We start from the raw sequence: 19,750 nt of genomic DNA on the forward strand, positions 1-19,750 counted from the left end.
TTTAAACAAAAACTAACATTGTGAATTATACACACTAGAGAATCAAAAATGTAAAAGTATCAACCCCTTTTCATTTGCCAGATTTGTGGTGCAAATCATCTGGGAGTCAAACCAGAGCTGATTGGATTCTTATTTTGATGTAAACATGCGAGAGCATTCATTGCTCAAGATCTACAGCTGATTTGGTTGAGGAAAACCTTTGCCGCCTGGTAAAGGTAGTGAAGTTGCATCAGTAAAAATGAAGCACAAGACCTTCCTTTTAGTTCAATTATGTTTCCTATCACCGTGTATTTTTCACATTTCACAATTACTTGTGTATATGACAACTTTCCAAATAACTACAGTACGTAAAATGCTTTATGTGCATTTACAAATTGTGTAAGATTGAAGTGCATTTAAAATAATATGGTTTGTATATTGTGTATGTGCCAGAATTAATTGAATACATTTTTAAATATTTTTTTAAATAACATCTGTTGACAAAAGTAAGAGCTCTACATAAATATGAGAGCATATGTGAACAATTCCATAAATCTACTTTGCAGGCAATTAATTTGGGAGAAAAAAGAAAGCAGCCAGTGTATGGAAGCAGATAAGACAGTAATGAGCTTGTGTTAATAAGAGAACAAAGCTGAGAGCTGCTGCCTGTGAAGTTGGAGCACTGTAGCAAAACCACTGACATTTTTTTTTTTTCCAGAGACAATACTGGTAATGGTTTCTATCACTTGTATTCTATCAGCCATCTCAGTCACTGCTGAGTCTGTGCTGATATTAGAGCACGCTCCAGTGCACACAACAGGAAGCCTGAGCATCAGTTGGCCTCATCCAGGAGTATTTATTTCAAAGGCTCAAAAAAGTGTCATATTAACTTTAGGTTTCAAATGTCTGATTTGATAGCCTGCATCAAATGTGAGGTCACCAAATCCTGAGAATTAAGGGTTTGGACAGTAATAAACAGCTGAAGGATTAGGTTAGGAGGAGGGCTGCAGTTGGGAAGGAGATGAAAGTGTTCGGTAAAATGAGATTGTGGTCAGACACATATTCTCCAATATAAGCCTTTCAATTCACCATCACCTTTTCTAACAGCAGCTCAACTAGCTGCTCTTCAAGCGAGGAAGGCCAGCCAGGTGGGGCTGTGACCATCATGCAGGCTTTCTTACCTTCTGAAGAAGGTCAATCTCCTGCTGCTTTGCATTGAGTACAGCCAAGGCCTGCTCATGCTCCAATTCTAGCTGCTGCCTCCGCTCTGCAGCCTCACGCATATGCTGTCCACAAAGGTTGTGGGGATGGAAAGCCGGAGGGGAAGATTTGGATGGGGAGCAAAGACAACGGTGCCGTTAGTGGAACTAAAACCTAACAATGCTGAGCCATAACAGATATGCAACGCTTGTTTTAAACTTCACACACTACACAGGCATTACAAATGCACATGTCAAACAAACAAAGGTTGCTTTCGAGGGTAGTGACCTATAAAGTCCCTAGATACAATAAGACATAAACTCGGGCCACAACAAATGCTGTTGGAGAAAATGTTTATGTCCAATGATCTGCAGGCCTGATCGGATGAAAATCAGCACAAAGGTGCTTATGAATTAGGACCACAAATGCTTAGCTGTGTGAACAAAAAATACTTCCATAGAGGGTTTGCTGCTCCCTTTATGTAACACAACACTGGTTGTAAATCTAGTTACAAAGAGTAGTTGAATTGCTGTCATCTTGCATGATCAATATTAGGTTTTATGTTACGTAAAAAGGGTGAGCAAACTCTGTTGCGTGCTCACTTGTCTGTTATCCATGTGAACAACAAAAGCCATACAAGGGACTAAATGTGAGCTTCTTAATATGTCAGTACATGTGTATTATCCAGTCACACTATGTACAAATAGTTACTATTGATAAGTAATAAGCCACACTGCAAGGTGAAGGTAGCAAATTACATTTTCATGCCAGTAACAGCTAAATCCAGGATAGGTAATGTCATTGGAATCCTAGGTGACATTATTATCGTGAAGAGTGTCTCAGACTGTCTGTGTCCTTTTCCTCCCCCTTCCAAGCCAAACTCTTTGTCCTGCCTCATGCATAAATCACATTCCACAGTGCTGTGGCCTTATAGCCACGTGACCATTCATATGTAAGGTAAGCAGTCCATGGATAAAGAGAGAAAACGCACAGCCACTGAGGTGACATAAAGCATACAGTGTAACGTGGCAGGGCTGCCTTCCAACAGGGGGACAGAGTCGTGATACCTTATAAATCTAGCAGGGGAGAGAGAGGGGAGGGGGGCTGGTCAGGTAGGGTAGGACAACATTAAAGGGCAGGAAAGGAAAGAGGGCAGACTGGTCCAAGCTTCTACTCTTTCAGTGCTCCTGGTCAGACCTCCAGACACGACACTGGAAGGCAACAGACATGTCGGGGACATTAGACAATTTATCCCATATTACTACATGGAGGTAGAGTACCACACAAAGTGGTAAGGGTACAGGCAAGGGAAAAGCTCTTTTAAAACATTCCCACGAAGAAAGGACTACCAGAGCGAGGAATGAAAGCAGTACAGGACGCTGGCACTGCCCTTTGAGCTGGCCTGCTTACCTTGAGCACCTGCTCTAGGTTCTCCAGTTTGCCTTGGAGCTGGTTCCTCTCCCACAGGGCTAAATCTCTCTCCTGCGTCACAGCACCAATGGTCTCTTTGAGCTGAGCATACTCAGATTTCACCTGGTGACAAAAACACACCAAACAAAGCAGAGAGATACAGCAGAGTTAGGAAAATAATCTACTCTAGACTTTTTTTTAATGTTGTATTTCTAATGAGCCAGGTGTTCTCATGAGTGCCATCATACAGTTTCAGTTCAGGGTAATTTTGCAAGCCCTGCAATATGTTTGTAAATTTGTAAAATAACCTAAAACCCAATGACCTGTTTTGTGTATTTACTTTCAAAAAGATGTTGACTGATGTGGAGACACTCTCTTCTGACTGTACATGCTGTTTTAGATTAACTGTGGTTGATTCTAGGAAATACATTATTATTTCATATTGGTTGTTCGTTTCTTTTAATGCTTTATATTTTGATAGCTTGGAACATTGTTTTTTATAAGGTATAGTGTCATTTTTAGCATTATAGTGATGTAAAACATGCATTGAATTTTAATATTAAATCAAATGCATGTTCAGAGATCACCAATTTTCTTTCCAAATTGACTGTGAACTTCAGCCTGCAGAGAGCTGCATGGAATGCTGAACAGCTGAATCAAAACCTTACATGACCAGGTGCTTGGATGCAATAGTGTAACACATGCAACTACTGGATCTTACAGCATTGGATATGTGTTCTTTAGTGATGATTTACACAGTCTGGGTTTGGAGGTTGCTTGGAGAACAGTCACTGTACTGTACAAAGTGTGAAAATTGAGGTTGTTTTTGTGGAGTAAGGCTTTGCCCCGTAGCTCAGGCAATAGCTCTAGTAGTACACTTCGGGGCGCATTCACATAAGGTTTAGTGGTATTAAAACGTGGAAACGTAGGGAGTACAAAGCCCAGGGAATCAGGACTTCAGCGCGTCAGAGTGCATAATAGGCGGATCTTCCAGGGTTACCAAAAGTATGGGAGGAGGAAATGCAAATAAATTAATGCAGGGGACGCAATGCGATTCATGAAATCTGAACTGTTTGCGGTGATAGTTTTAGTACAGAAAAATACTACAACTGAGAAGCAGGTGCAGACAGACACAGTCAACAGAAAATACAGCAGAGATGAAAAAAAGGCTCCAGTTGTGAGTCAAAGTCTCGTGTTGTGTTTATGTCAGGCCAGAATCAGCGGATCAGACGCGTAATTTACACAGTGGTGATCACTGACATTAAATTAAAGGGAAAAAATATCATTAGGTTTTTAAGTTTGTTTTTGTTTTAAAAACAAAAGAAAACTTTTTGTTTATTTCATTTTCTACATTATTAAAATGTTTGTGCAGTGCAGCAGACAGAGAAGTCCATGTGCCTCAAATTTTACTTCCTCCACATTAAACAATCAAAAAGCTCATTTAAATAGGGGCGGTCTCAATCCGGATCTCACAAGGGAAGCAAAAAAATGGGAGGGGGAAATGCAAATAAATTAATGCAGTGGAAGCAATGCAATTCATCAAAGCTGGAACTGTTTCCAGTAATTGTTTTAGCACAGTAAAATAGTACAATTGACAAGCAGGTGCAAACATGCACGCAGAGATCAGCTGCAGTAAATGATGACACATAGTAACGTGGATCTGGAAAAAAGACTCCAGTTAACCTTTCTAGTACTACAATTTTATTTTAATAAAACAATAGTCAATATTAACAGCCACTGAATGAGAAAATGCAGAGTAAAGTGTGTGTGTGGCGGGGGGGCACCAATCCATCCCACATGTATCTGCCTGCCTAACTTTCTCTAAACTTTCCTAATTTAAGTAGTTAAGGGTAGTGGCAGGTGTGGCGTGACTGAAGCTATAGCGATCAGATGCTCTTCACTATGTAGCAACGTGACATGTAATCACTTGGAAAAAATTGTTAGACGTGCAGGCGTACACAGTCCTCATAGTGTGTGTGTGTGTGTGTGCGTGTGTGTGTGCGTGCGTGCGTGTGTGTGTGCGCATGCGTGCGTGTGTGCATGTGGCTGAGGATGTTGTGCGCGAAGATCCAAAAATGTTGCTCCGAAGTCCGGACGCATTGCTCCGCTTCTGTGTCTTTCTCTACATGTTTGGAGCGTAAAACTCTCGTGTCACGTTGATGGCAGGAGCGTCAGGCCAGAATCAGCTGAGCAGCATGCGTAATTTACGCAGGCACAATATTCACAAATGAGAGTGTGCGGGACTACTCAGGAGGTCAGACCTGCTGGATGATGCTCAATAGATCATATTTAAATGGTGCTGATCAACTCATTGACAGCATCTGTTGCTGCATTAATCTGATCAATGACACCAACAGATTAATAGGATGTTTTCTGTCCAAACCTGCCTGTTTTAAAAGCAGGACCCACATTAATTTAGGTTTTAAAGTGTGCAGGAGTATGGGGTACATGGCTTCAAGTTAAATGTCTGAAGGGGTACGGGCGTGTGAAAAGTTTGTGAACTACTGGTCTAGAGTATGCTATCGTGCCCCTTCTTTTCTATCATAATGTGCACCAGTGCACAAGGCTGAGTCCATAAAGTAATGGACAAGCATTTATTGGGAAAGAACATGACTGGCCCACACAGAGTCCTGACCTCACACTGATAGAAACCTTTTGGGATGAATTAGAGCCGCGAATGCAAGTCTCTTTGATCAACTATCTGCCTCACCCAATGCTCCATTCTGGATGAATGGTCAAACACTCCAATAAACAAAACCTAAATATTGCAAATTCATATTGAACTAAGCTCTTTAATAGCTGAGATTGAATATAGGGGGAAATACAGAGCAGCTTTAGATATTTATCTTAGTGCAGGCAGAGCAGTGGATAGAGAGAGTCTGGCCAACACCAACAATAGGCATCATATTGTTACCCAATACAGAGAATGGTCTATATGCTTAAACATGCGAGTAATGCATAGCTTACTCAAATAGAAGCAGTTTGAGTTTGTGAGGTTATTTAATTGTCCTTTTTTTTCATTTCATTTTATTTCTATCAAATCCATTATGAATATCTTTTCCCCCTTTCTTTGTATGTAACAAGTTAAGGAAGAATTAAAAGAAAAGATGTAGTCATTTTAAAAATTGAAAGTTAATTTCATTACATTCAGGAATAGTTCATCCACAAACGCTGAACACCTGAACTCATAAATACATGTGCATGCTGCACGCACACAGAATCACGCCTGGATGCAAACCTATGAATACAGGAAAGGCACATTTTCATAGACAGAGTTTGAAATCAACAATAACATGGTTAAAAACCTCCTTCTCAGTTATAGGCAGAAGAGAAAAGGAGAGTTTTTAACTTGTTCCCATTGGGTGAAGACAGTTTGTTCCACTTCTTTGCACCATAACAACTAAAACCAGCGTCACCATGTTTACTGTGAGCTCTGGGCTCCACTATCTGACCTGTGTCCATAGATCTGAGAAACCTGCTGAGTTCATAACTGACTAACATCTCACTGATGTATTCTGGACCAAACCCATTCACATATTTATACACCAGCAGCAGAACTTTAAAGTCTATTCTGTGGCTGACTGGGAGCAAGTGTAAAGACTTTAAAACTGGACTAATGTGCTCTGTCCTCTTTGTTCTGATTAAGACCTGAGTTGCAATTAATTCAGCTGAAGTTGAAGTTGTTTAATTTGCTTCAGACAAAATAAAAATGTATTTCTAACAACAGCACATATTGGTTTTTCAATGTCAGTGGGGAAACAACTGACCTCTCTTTACAAATTTTCCCTAGTAAAGTTTTTTATTCCCCTTTTAATGGAGGGTTGGTGGTGGTCCCAAGTATACAACAAAATCTAATGATTTCCTTTTTGCAAGAAAAAAACATGCATAATTGTCAAGAAAAAGATTGCACTTCATGGAGTGCCAACCTAAGACTACAAATGCTGACATTGGGGAAAAATAAAATGAATTAATTAAATGTCCACACAAAAAACACACTTATCAGCTGATATTACATTTTATGTTTTTTAGAGTTAGTTTTCAAATATAGGCTTTGCTTTTTAAATCAAATGTACATCAACTACTAGTTTCTTCATGAACAAACAAACTTTACAAGAGAAAGCTTTAAGAAAGAAATGCATAAATGGGCACAAAACAAAGTATGTCTTTGACCAATATAAACTAGATAACAACTATGTAGTATTTAGCAGCAGTAATATTCAGTTACAGTTTGGTTCCCACTTTTAAAGTCAATGAGATAACAAAAGAAAGTCAGTAATGTATTAAAAAAATACATGTTTTTATACAACACATATTACACTGTACATACTGGTATTTCACTTTTAAAAGCACTTATTTTCCTGATACTTAATTTGAATAACTTAAAATATAAAAAAAAAACTGCTTCAAACCAAAGAAAACCATACATCAATTGTTTTAAAATACAAATACAAATGAATTTAATTTGATTGCTTCCATTGCTATTGAAGACAGTATCCATCAACTATTCAACAAGACATTTCATGTTATCACTCAGCAATCTGGCAGATGTGGTCAATGTCAATATGTATAATATTTTCCTCCTACATATTCCCTGTAATGCATTGTAATCTTCTTGTGGATGTCTCAGTCAGCTGTTTAAATCCCTCGGTTAGCAGTGGGATGACTGGTTCATGCAGCTGTAATGTGTTCAAGCTCCTTCAGAGCGGCCATGAATGACTAATGATTCCTCCAGGACGGCGTTTCAAGAAACACCAGCAAAGCAAAACACACACAGAGATCTGTGAGTCGCCTTTTAGCGACCTGCCTCCACACAGAGAAAACTATCCACATGGATAGACGCGAATCTCAAACCTAATTTAGAAAGATGGAGCGAATCTATATCAAAATCAGCAGAAACAGGTCAATAGTCTATTAAAGGGAGGAAGGCGGTGTCCTTTGCTGGCCCCTCCTAGTTCAGACACAACAGCAAACCAAACACAGGGTGAATGAGAGGGCTAATATCCACACCGCCCTGCTGAGTGCTGCACTCATATCTATCAGCCCGATAAGCCTCGAGATGGCTGCTCTGAGAGGCATCTATGTGGTGATAACACATCTTTAACCAGTAACACAACAGCACAATTCTGCTAGTCAGCTGCTTCAGGAAATAGTAACAATACAAATACATCCATCCATCTCTTTTCTAGTTTCATTTAAAGGGCCCATGTTATGCTAAATGAACTTTTCCGTGCTTTAAACATCATAAAAGTGCTATTTGAGCTTCACACACATTGCCAAAGTGTTTTTTTCATTGATTCTCTCAATCGTTAGTTAGAGGGTGATTTGCTCCTTTCTACTGCAGGGTGAGCCCAAACACCTTGCTCCAATTTAATGACGCGTTCCCACTTTGATGACGAAATTGACACAGCACTGAGCTGGAGAAGCCGTGCCACCAGGAAGCTCTCTGCCGTGATTGACATGTAAACAGACACGCCCACAAAGGTGAGCATTTCAGCGTCCTTCGTGCAGTGCTATGTATGTATTTTCTACAGTCTATGTATGTTCCGGCCACCACGTTTATAAAGGGGAGGAGGAAGTCAGTGTCCTGTCTATAGATACGCCCACTCATGAGTATGCATAAGTAAACCGCAAACCAGCCTGTTTGTGTAGAGTTGCTCAGAAAGTGACTTTTCAGCGACTAAAACTCTGAAAACAGGCGAGTTTGGGGGTGAAAAAAAGCATGACGTGGGACCTTTAAATTATTTTTTTCCTTCATTACTTGTTTATGTACTGTATCACTTTTTAATTTATTATTTAAATTTTGAGAAAGATAACCCTGACATTTTGAGTTAATGCTCTAATGTGACATTAACAGCCCAAAAATCAACTAATATGAATAAAAAAGTGACCACAAGCCACATTGACAATTCAGACAGGATCTTGTTTTTGGTGTCTTACCTTCTCATATTCAAATGTGCTGTGGCTGTTGTTGAACAACTGCAGACTTAAATGTTTATTCTCCTGAAGAAAGTCTTGACTTTCATTCTCCTAGAAAATCACAGGGAGAAAGAAAGCATTTTACATTCCAAAAAGTACTCATTTTTAGAAAAGAGCGCAGCACTCAAACCCCTGCATGTTGTCAGCAATAACCTATCCATTATTTATCCGAGCGGTCTGTATGAGGTTTGCTTGTATACTCATGAAAACCTGAATAAAAGAAGCTGTTGTTCTAACCACTGCAGTTTGATGTAATAATAGTAGCTCTTACCCCTTCATTCAAACATAGACAAAACAAAGAAACACAGACGCCTAAACATGGTCCCCCTGGTAGCTGTGAGTGCAACAAATAATCAAAAGCAATAAAAATGCACAGAACAATATTCCTCTCAAGTGTGTCAAGCATGGAGTGGGGAGGAAAAAAAACGCCTCATTGCAAGGGAGGAAAACGTAATTACATTCAATCAACAGTGGTGCGACGTGCTGTGGATGCAATTTGCAGTGTCAACTGGAGAGCTCTTTGAGATGTGCAATTTACATCGTAGCTAAGCCAGCACACAGACTGAGGGTTGTTGTCGTCAGGAGCTAAGAAACCTAGCAGCTCATGCATGATACAATTACAGTAAATAGGTTGCTTCCTAATGGCCCGGGTGGTACTTCTGCTTTTGCCCTCTTATGTTTTAGTTATGAAGGATGAATCAGAGGACAGTTCAGGAGAAAACGTGTCCTCTTGCTTCCTCGAATCACCATATTGTTAATTGACAGGAACACAGAAAAAAGGCTATTTGCCTGTGTAACACACTGTTTTATGGAGAGCTTTTATTGCATTATTACATATAATATGTTTTTAAAAATTGAGGATATAAAAATGTATTAAATAAAAATTAATTATTATATCCATCACAAACACACACCCACCCGACTAGTGACATGCACCAACTAGGGCTGGGCGATATGGCCTTTTTTTCATATCTCGATATTTTCAAGCTATCAAGTATATCACAATATACGATATATATCTCGATATTTTGCCCTTGCCTTGAGATGATGCTTTGATGCATACAATTGAACCAGAATGGCAATGATCAATATATATGGCAATAATCAATATATATATATATATTGATGTTTTCTCTGTGAATAGGGGTTCTCCCCTAACTATTATAGCAAAACGTACCCATTATTGGTTTCTTTTTTCAGAGGCAAACTCTTAAAATAAGGTAAGTCAGTTAAAACCAAATGTCACACAGGGATCTTTAATAATATAAGTATAGAAAACAATATCATAACTTATAAAACAAATTATGTGCATTTTTGCACATTTTAAAAAAAACTTCAACTGACCAAAGTGCAGTACATTTTTTTTTTTTTTTTTTTTTTGTATTACTACAATTAACTATCAATTATTGATTTATTATTACTGACAATTGTGAATTTATCAGGTACTATTACCACTACTAACACACACGCATGCTGCAACGATGGCCTTCTGAGGACTGTCCCTTTAAGGGAGCCATGGTAACATAATGCCAGAGTTGAGTCAGACCTTTCTACTTCTTGGTTTGTACTGAGCGCATGGATGGAGCTTCATGTTACTTTTCTGTTACCGTACCATCTGAAACAACATAAGCAGTGTTTGAGCTTCCCCTGCCTACAATAAACATGCCGTGTGACGGTAACAAGTTGTTTTGAATCCTGTTTACAACGTTATGGACCTCTACACTGTGCACACTCACTCACTCACTCATGCACAGTGACGTCTGAAGCCAAACCATTTCCAAATTTAACTATTATTCTTTTTTTTTTTTGCTTACTAACTCTTCATTTGACTCTATCTTAATCTATTCGCTGAGGTGAGTGAGTGGAGGAGGGGGGGTTGGTAAGTGTGTTTGTTGAGTTTCACTCAGAGCGACATCCACAGTGTCTTCTTGTTCTTCTGTTGCTGCTGCCCGAACGTTAAACCATGAACAAGAAACCTTTTTTTTTTTTTTTTAGTATTTTCTGTCTCCTTTTTTGTACTTTCTACTTTCCATTTTACCTCTCTCCATTTCCAGGCATCTATGAACAGTATTTTATATTTATATTGTACAAAATTCATTTGATTTCACTATTCGAAACAACTCTCAACCTACATATAGTATTATTATTAAATATAATGGTATTCTGTGTTATATTTATGATTTACGCTGTAGTACTAAGCATAATACATACACACAATGTAACTATTTAAGCTCTAATCTGTATTATATGTTTGAGTTATCACAGCTTTACTATTTATTGTTCAAATCACTTGTGATCCCACTTTTGTTTTTATTGTCCACAATGACGTTTACAATATTTCATAATTTTGAACATTTTCATCTGTTTTTGTCGCACTGCAATTTGATAAACAATGTAAAACATTAAAAAAAATTGCTCTGTCAACAAGTCACATAGAGTGGAGGAGTCTTTAGGGGTTAATCAAGGGTCTCCCTCTAGCTGCTTGGAGAAGCTTTTTTTTTTTTTTTCTTTTATAAGGAAAAATATTTTGTGTGCAAAGTGCAATCAATAGGATGTCTGGTTCCAGTTTTCTAGTTTATTATTCCCCACCACAAAGTGAAAGGAGAATATAGGTTTGGGCTCCGTCCGTCAGTGCGTCCGTTCGTCCGAGTTAAAGGGGACAGCTTTTCTCAGAAACTGTTTAAGATAGGATAAACAAATTGTGTGGCTTCAGGGTATCAATACCATGATAGAGTTCGAAAATGAGAGGTGTGCTTTTATTTCTTCCGCAGTTATTGTCCTTGTTACATTGTTTTTTTTTTTTTTTTGGCGCGGGATGTTAACGACTGTCTTCTTGTTCTTTCTAGAAACAGGAACAAATGAGCTTAATTACAGTAGACTGAAAACTGTTTTTTTCTTGATTTATTCTTTAATAACAAACTCAAACATTACCAGGTTTTCTACATTCTGATATGCATGAAGAAAAGTCTCACTCAAAATAGGAGAGAACCTCGGTTGATGTTGAATAAACCTTAGCCTGCAGATAATGAAAGATGATCAGATCTAATCTGAGATCAGCTGATGTTCCATTAGTTTCATTTATGTCACAAAATGTGATCTGTGTCCAAATTGGCATTTCAAATGGCCTCAATTGTGTCCACTCAATTTAATACTCCCCATGCAAGCAGCAGATTACATTACCATCCATCCATCCATCCATCCATTTTCTTCCGCTTTTATCCGGGGCCGGGTTGTGGAGGCAGCAGTCTCAGCAGAGATGCCCAGACCTCTCGATCCATGCACACCTCCTCCAGCTGTTCTGGGGGGACCACGAGGTGACACCAGGCCAGCTCAGAGACATAGTCCTTCCAGCGTGTCCTGGGCCTTCCACGAGGCCTCTTCCCAATAGGACATGCCTGAAACACCTCCCGAGGGAGGCTACCAGGAGGCATCCGAAACAGATGCCCGAGCCACCTCAGCTGGCTCCTTTCGACATGAAGGAGCAGCGACTCTACTCCGAGCTCCTCCCGAGTGACTGAGCTTCTCACCGTATCTCGAAGGGTGCGCCCAGCCACCCCGCGAAGGAAACTCATTTCGGCCGCTTGTATCCGCGATCTTGTCCTTTCGGTCATTACCCAAATCTCATGACCATAGGTGAGGGTAGGAACGTAGATCGATTGGTAAATTGAGAGCTTTGCCCCCCGACTCAGCTCCCTTTTCACCACAACAGTCCGATACAGCGACCGCATCACTGCTGACGCCGCACCGATCCGTCTATCGATCTCACGCTCCATCCGACCCTCACTCGTGAACAAGACCCTGAGATACTTGAACTCCTCCACTTGAGGCAAGGACTCTCCACCGACCCAGAGAGGGGAAGCCACCTTTTTCTTACATTACCATTCCTATTCATATCCATTGATCCTTCAATATAAAGCTAATATGTGCTGGCTGAGCTTCCAGGTATTTGTGCAGCTCGTGGAATAAGGGTGAAGCTTTTATTTTATTGGGTAGACATTGAAATATTATTGAAGTATTTCAAACAAAACCAGTATGTTGTTGATTAAGGTACTACCATTCTCATCCCAAATCCTTTTTACAGTTTAAACAAGATGCATAATGATGCATACCAAATGGTCTTAAACTGAATGAATCAACTGTGTCTTTGTTCATATTGACGTGTAAAGGCTTTAAACAGATCAGTGTACGTCATAATCTTTTGGCAAGACATGTTTTATGAAAGGCCTGCAAACCCAGTGATGGAGAGAAATCAGTGCAGCAAACACTGTGGCCTGCACTGCTGCCTGGAGCTGCTTCCAGCATCATTCAGCTGAAGACCAAATGAACAAACAGACTAAATGAGACAGAAAATCATTCCTACACATGGTAATGAGGATAAACAGAACAGCCCTTTAGTGTAAACCTGATTTAATAACTGTGCTAATAAAATGATAAGAATGATTGCTTCTATATATAATGCATTTTAGTAATTGAGTACAATTGAACGTGGTTAGTACCTATTTCAACCAGATTAATTTGAACGTATATATATACAGTATATGTATATATGTACACATAACACACAAGGCTGGCTAAAAATAAAACTATCAAGTGCAAATGCCTTTTCCCTTCTCTCTCCCTCCATCTCTTTAGACTGGAAACAACATTTTAGCTGTGTGCATGAAACACCTTTATGTAATTAGCCCATATTTGATTGAATTTAGATTGATCTGATTTCATGGAGATCGGCCAATCACGATCATCACATCCCTAGTCATAAAAACACCCAAATACTGAGAATACATAAAGTCGGATTATGTGTTTTTTTATAATCTTTTGAAAAGGGATGTCTGATATTATCGGCATATCTGATAATATTGGCATAGCACAATAATGTAAGTCCTGAGCAAAGGCCAGCTCCGGTAGCTGCATTACACTTGATAACACCTACTCAAGGTCTTTGCATGCAATGGAGATCCATGTATTGTCATCGGATATTGGCTAAAATGTAAATATAAGACATCGGCTTTAATTAATACAAATTGAGTATATAAACACAAAAGCTTCTACCCAACTGATGATGTGTTGTTGCAATAGTAATCCTTCTATTGAGTATATAAACACAAACGTACTGGAATAAATATACGTTTATTCCAAACTAAACATATGTTTAGTTTGGAATATATTATACTAACTTACACTGTACATCTATATAATATTTAGTATTTATTTATTCTAAATGTATTATTTATCTTATCAGTATTTTTTAGGTAACTATTTTTGATTGGGTTATTTATAGAAAAATAAAACGATCAAAGATGTTCAGTCTTGTTGTAAGGATATCTTAATGAGCCATGGAATGGCAGCCACCTAAAGCCTAGCCTTGGCCATCAAATGGCTTAGGACCGGCACTGTATACACCCCTACAACACACTATCATGATTTTAACTTTGCACATCTCTTCTGCCAACAGTCACTCTATAACACCACAGCAACTCTCAGCCACAACAGTGATTCACAGGCTGTGTGAAAATGTGAGTAGCTGTTGTCTCGTCATCTTCCCAACCTTTTTTGTCTTGTGTACCCCTTGAGCTGTTTTGTCATCCCATGAGTACCCCCTCACTCATGTGTGTGCATGATTCTTCAAAAGTAGAACACAACACAACTGAATATTCAAAGCGTCATTTTATTTCCTATTCTTAAATTGAACAAATAATATTCAGGCATTATCTTATTCAACTCAAATTGATCATAAAATGGTGTTGCCTTCAGGGCAATAAAAATGATAAATATAAGAAATAATATTATAATAAACATTTTTTATTATTAATACTGTATTATTAATACTAATACATTATTATTAAAGAAAAATTAGAAAGTTGAAATTAGAAAAAATATAAATAAATACCAAAAAAATATTAAACCTGCATGTGTTATATATAACTTTTATGAGATTTCCCACAAAACGAGCTTCTTTGAACATGTCTCATTTGAACTTGAAAAATCAGAAACAAAACACTGAACAACTGTAATTTAAACTCACTGTATCAGCTGTACTTTCTTTTCTTCATCTGGGCATTAATGAGACACTTGAGCTTGCTTGTCTTTCATAAGGTTTGATAGTTCTGGGGACAGTGTGGAAACAGCTGCTACCAGGCTGTTCTCCACATCCAGTCTGTTCCTCTGCTTGGTTTTAATGTGTGTCAAAGCTGAGAATGTCACCTCACACATATAAAGTAGAACCAAAAGGCAAAAGCTCAATCAATGCATGTTTTCCCAGCTCAGGATACTCCTTCTCCACATCACACCAGAACTCAGTCAATGTCTTCTCATCATAGGTCATTTTCAGACCCTGATCACATGATAAATCCATCAGATGCTCCTGCAGCCTTGCAGGAAGTTTGCTGCAGCTCTCACTCACAATAAATGGGTTCCTCACCCAATCCAGTCCTTCTGACTTTTTTTCAATGTCCTGAAAATACTGGTTGAAATCCATGCAAAGTTTGGACAGATGTGCTTTCACCAGTTTGACTACTGGACCCCTGGCAACATCAGTGGTGGCAAGATGGGAATCAAGTAGTGGAAAACAGCTGACATCTCCATCATCACATTTGTTCTCCCATAGTTTGAGCTTTTTTGTGAATCCTTTAATTTTGTCACACATTTTAAGGATGTGTGACTCCTTTCCCTGAAGCGATAGGTTGAGCTCGTTAAGTTTGGTAAATATATCGACGAGATACGCCAGGCGCCCCACCCACTCAGCATCCTCAAACACCAAAGCAAGAGGATGCTGATGCTGCGTCAGAAACACAGAAACTTCACTGCGCAGTTCATGAAGTCTGAGTAGTGTTTTCCCACGGGACAGCCAGCGGACGTCCGTGTGAAGCAAAAGCTGTCCGTGCTCTGTACCGCTCTCATCACAAAGAGTTTCAAACAATCTGTGATTCAGTGGCCGGGATTGGATGAAATTAATCACCTTCACAGCATCATCCATAACATCGCTTAAATCAGGGCTCATTCGCTTACTTGCCAGTGCCTCGCGGTGAATAATACAATGCAGCCATTTATTGTCGGGATTTACCTTTTTTACGTGTCCGAAAAGTCCCTTCATTCACACTCCCCGTCATCGCAGCAGCTCCATCAGTACAGATGTGACCGCAGGTTTTCCACTGTAAATCGTGTTCTCTGAAAAAGATGTCTATAATTTGGAACATTTGTTCCCCGGTTGTCTTTCCTGGGAGCTTTTTGCAAAATAAAATATGCTCGTTTATGTCCGACACATCTTTGTAACGAACGAAGGCCAGGAGCTGAGCATCACCGCTCACATCTGTCATTTCATCCAGCTGCAAAGCGAACTGACCGGCTTTTTAAATTTTTTTCACTACTTGTTCAACAATATTCACCGACATATCATCAATCCGACGGGACACGGTGTTGTTCGACAAGGGGATTTTCTTGAGTGTGTCGGCTGCTTTCTTGTCGATCATAATTTCAGCCATAGCCGCAGCTGCAGGGAGAATGACCTCTTCAACAATCGAGTGAGGCTTTTTTGATTTCGCCACGAGCAGAGATACGGCGTAAGATGCCTCCAGTGCTTTGTTTGACACACTCGTAGCCTTCATCATTACATTCTGTCTTGATTTAAACTCCGACGATTTACGTTTGTAAAATTCCTCAGTTTTACCGACACTTTTCGAGTGTTTGGTACTCTGGTGTAGCTGTAAATGGGCTGGCTTCATGAAGTTATTTGCCAGGATTTCACCGCAAAAGAAGCACTGAGGCTGCGGCGGGTCCGCGGACGTAGAAGTGAATCCAAATAAAACATAGTTTTCACTATACAGCCTTGGTTTAGGTTTGGCATCTTTCTTGCGTTTGTCGGCAGGCTCCTCTCCCCCTCCTGTATCCACAGCAACAGGACGTTTCATCCATCTATCCATATTTACACTTGCTGCAGGTAAAAAGGGTTCTGCTGTTTTGATTGTGCCACAGGTTATTCTCTCCCCAGGGAAACAAGTCATAGCGCACACGGACCGAGTTATAAAATGACTGAGAATATTTTTTTTTTTATCTTGGAAATAAATTCTTAATTTTTCCACGTACCCCCTGCAATGTGCTCACGTACCCCTAGGGGTACGCGTACCCCTGGTTGGGAAACACTGTCTTAAGGTGTCTGAGTGAGTTGAGTTACAATACCAGACAATTAAAAGTATATACTTTCTTTATTTTATCTCTAATACACAGTTACATTTCTATTTCTATTTATAATATGTATCCTTTATTCTCAAGCTATCCTTTATTTATCCCTCATCCTTTATATTTATCATCATTATTATTATTTTTGTTGCTGGCTTGTTTCTTGTTTTTTGGGTTTTTTTTGCACACTGACTACCAAGTCAAATTCCTTGTGCTGTCTTAAAAACTGTACTTGGCCAATAAAACATTTCTGATACTGATTCTGAAATTTTTCAGTTTGAGTGCATGTTATCTCTCTCTGCCATCCCCACTGACATTTTAGTTTATCATTACTAGAATATTCCGTTTCATCTCTGGCTCTAAATACTTCATATTTTGACTAAATTAATTTGAGAAGTTAAACGCTCATAATGTTTTGGGTCTGGTCTTATTATTGGTGATGGCAGCTCCTTTGAACAGCTCTATGAAGCTACGGTTAGAAGGCAACTCTAGAATTTCAAGTTATTTCAAATTATACTTCCTTAAATGTTGATAAGTGTCTGCTATGAAGGTATACAACTAGAGGTCATCATTCCACTCTGTATATCATTACTGTTCCCTGGCCTACATCATTATTACATCTCAGCTTCATGCTCACTTTTAAAGTGAGCTCAGGATGATGGAAATACCTTTGGCGTTATTAATGTTCCATCAAACGTAGTTATCTTTGTATCAAAGCTGAAATGTGCCCACTTCTGTCTGACACCTTGTTGAGTCCAATCCACATGCAGTTATATTCAGATGACATCCTCTGTCTAAAGTGACCAGGGCAGCTCAACTTAGCCCCATGTCTAAGTACCACACAGTTTACTCTTTATTGGCTTGTTTGTCATCATCTGATTATGTGTTTTACATGATATGCAACATAATGTAGAAAAACAAAATGGCTTTGATTGGATGTGGTCTTTTCTCAAATCTTTGTATTTATTTTATTCTATGACAAGATGTGAATTAATTCCATCATAGTTACTCATGACTTTGTAGTTAATCCTAATAAGGTACTCATGAAATTTTTAATGAACTTCATCTCACAATGAACAAATAAGATCAGAAATATCTGATGAAAAGTTGACACCCCCCATGGCAGTCCATCTTGAAATAAATTAAAATTCCTGCCATGTGTTCAAGCAAATAGAGATGCCAATCACACCTTCAACAGAAGGTGTTTGTGTTTGCAAGCAGCTTCACAATAAAAGCTGAGCTGAACACAGACGCAGGCCTCTCACCCCTCCAACTGTGACAAATGTCCATCTTCAGCTCACTTATGTCCAATATTGACTCGGTATTGATCTTTGATCGGTGCAAATAGATATTCCAACAATATCAACACAGTAACACTTGTTATCAGGTTGAAACATTTGCAGCAAGCGTTAGTTATAAACATGATGCACAAGGAAGTGGAGGTGCCAGATGGCGATGACGATGTTTACTGTCACTCACGCATTCAATTGCAAGATGTGTTTATTACAGGACAGCACCATGAGGACACATCAAGAAAAGCTGACATGTTTACACTTTATAAGAAACATCCAAATATAAAAGCTGCCAAATGCTTATAAATTCAGCAACATGACACGCTGCTAAACCTGCACCCAATTCTGCATGTGTTTCTAAAAATGTGTGGGGTGGGGGGAATCAGAGGGTAACTGAAGATAGAAAGAGGCAAGTGTTACGGCAATTATTATATTAATCATCATATCATCAAATGTGTGTTCATGTGTACAATTTTTCATGTTTATACACAATGACTGCATTATTCATTGTACTTTTGAACACAAACGTTCCTTTGCTGAGTCATGTTAGATTAGATTACGTACTGGCAGTACAGACAGATTGTGCTGTATTCACAGTGCCAGCAAAAACCAGTTAACTCAAGGTCTCATAACAAAGCTCTAACAAGCAGAGCTCTGTAGAGCGGTAATTTTCCATCAAAATCCTTCCTCACTTCACACCAGTAATGTAATTATAAATTATTTATTTTTCCATTTCCAATAGCCTACAGTACCTATAAGTTTGAAAGTGTCCACATTTTGTGCGTTTCATAGCCCAAATTACTAAACAGCGCTGTTTCCTGGAACGGCTGCAGTCTCACTTTGCTGTAAGGCAGGAGGAGGCCACGCCCCCTCCCAAAAGCGCGTTGCTGCTCTGCCTCTGTTCACATACCGTGTTTTTATGTGTTTGCGCATGTGCAGTCAGTTCCCCAAGATGATAACCATTTACGCTGCCTTTGGACGTAACTGCGCTATGCTAAATGCTATACGAAAGTTCACAGTACATTAGTGAATTGATCCCATGTGCTACGTTCTCTAGCTAGTGGGCGGAATAACACTACAGGCAGGATGACGATAGAGAAACTTTGTTTTGAGGAAAAACGACAGCTTTTACAAGACGGGAGACCAACACCTGAGTTACCAGACCTTCAGCAAAGGAAAGGTCAGAAAATGTTTCATAGTTTTCACAGTGAATGGAACAAAAAGAAGGATTGACTTTGTGGATGCGCCTCACTGAGACTGTTCTGAGTTGTTGCTGTTGACATTTTCTCTGTATTTCTGTGTTTCCAACAGAAAAAACCGATGTGCTGCCGTGTCATGAGATATATCTTGTTGAGAAAGTATGGAGGCTATATAAGATAATTGTTTATGTTTCTTTAATAGTGTTTATGATGTTGATTTTGTTAGATAGCTAAATGCTTGTTGATGTGGATCTTGTTGGGTTTTTTCTTTCTTATTATGAATGTTATATTTTGATAAGTGCATTGAGATGACTTTGTTGTAAATTGCTTCTTACAAATAAAGTTGATTTGAATTGAATTAACACTTGCCAGCAGAAACATAGGAAATTGTAATTGGTGGTCTTGATTTGCAACGTGCCTACCCAACCCTAGTGGTCACGGCACGTCATTGCTTCACACCCTCCTTTCCCTTCCTCTTCATCAGCTATAAAATATATTGCTTTACTCTTTCAGGGTTCAGCG

The 19,750-nt window shown here is 39.1% G+C and overlaps 1 protein-coding gene across 19 annotated transcripts in view; it reads right to left on the reverse strand.

The window, feature by feature from the left end:
* Positions 1 to 19,750, reverse strand: part of rimbp2b (RIMS binding protein 2b) — a 159,827-nt gene that overhangs the window by 42,755 nt on the left and 97,322 nt on the right. For 17 of the 19 annotated variants that reach the window (XR_003674758.1, XM_028456729.1, XM_028456725.1 and 14 more), the window contains 3 exons: positions 8,527 to 8,616; positions 2,590 to 2,712; positions 1,161 to 1,265 (listed from right to left, as the gene is read on the reverse strand). Coding sequence is in view for 18 of the 19 variants with exons in the window: in XM_028456725.1 (XP_028312526.1) it covers positions 1,161 to 1,265; positions 2,590 to 2,712; positions 8,527 to 8,616 (318 nt within the window). In the remaining variant the exon portion in view is untranslated. The remainder of the gene's footprint in view (positions 1 to 1,160; positions 1,266 to 2,589; positions 2,713 to 8,526; positions 8,617 to 19,750) is intronic. The other 2 variants (XM_028456720.1, XM_028456722.1) reach the window with 2 other exon arrangements.

Source organism: Gouania willdenowi, chromosome 9, assembly GCF_900634775.1.
Source record: "Gouania willdenowi chromosome 9, fGouWil2.1, whole genome shotgun sequence".
In the NCBI taxonomy this organism is placed as follows: domain Eukaryota; kingdom Metazoa; phylum Chordata; class Actinopteri; order Blenniiformes; family Gobiesocidae; genus Gouania; species Gouania willdenowi.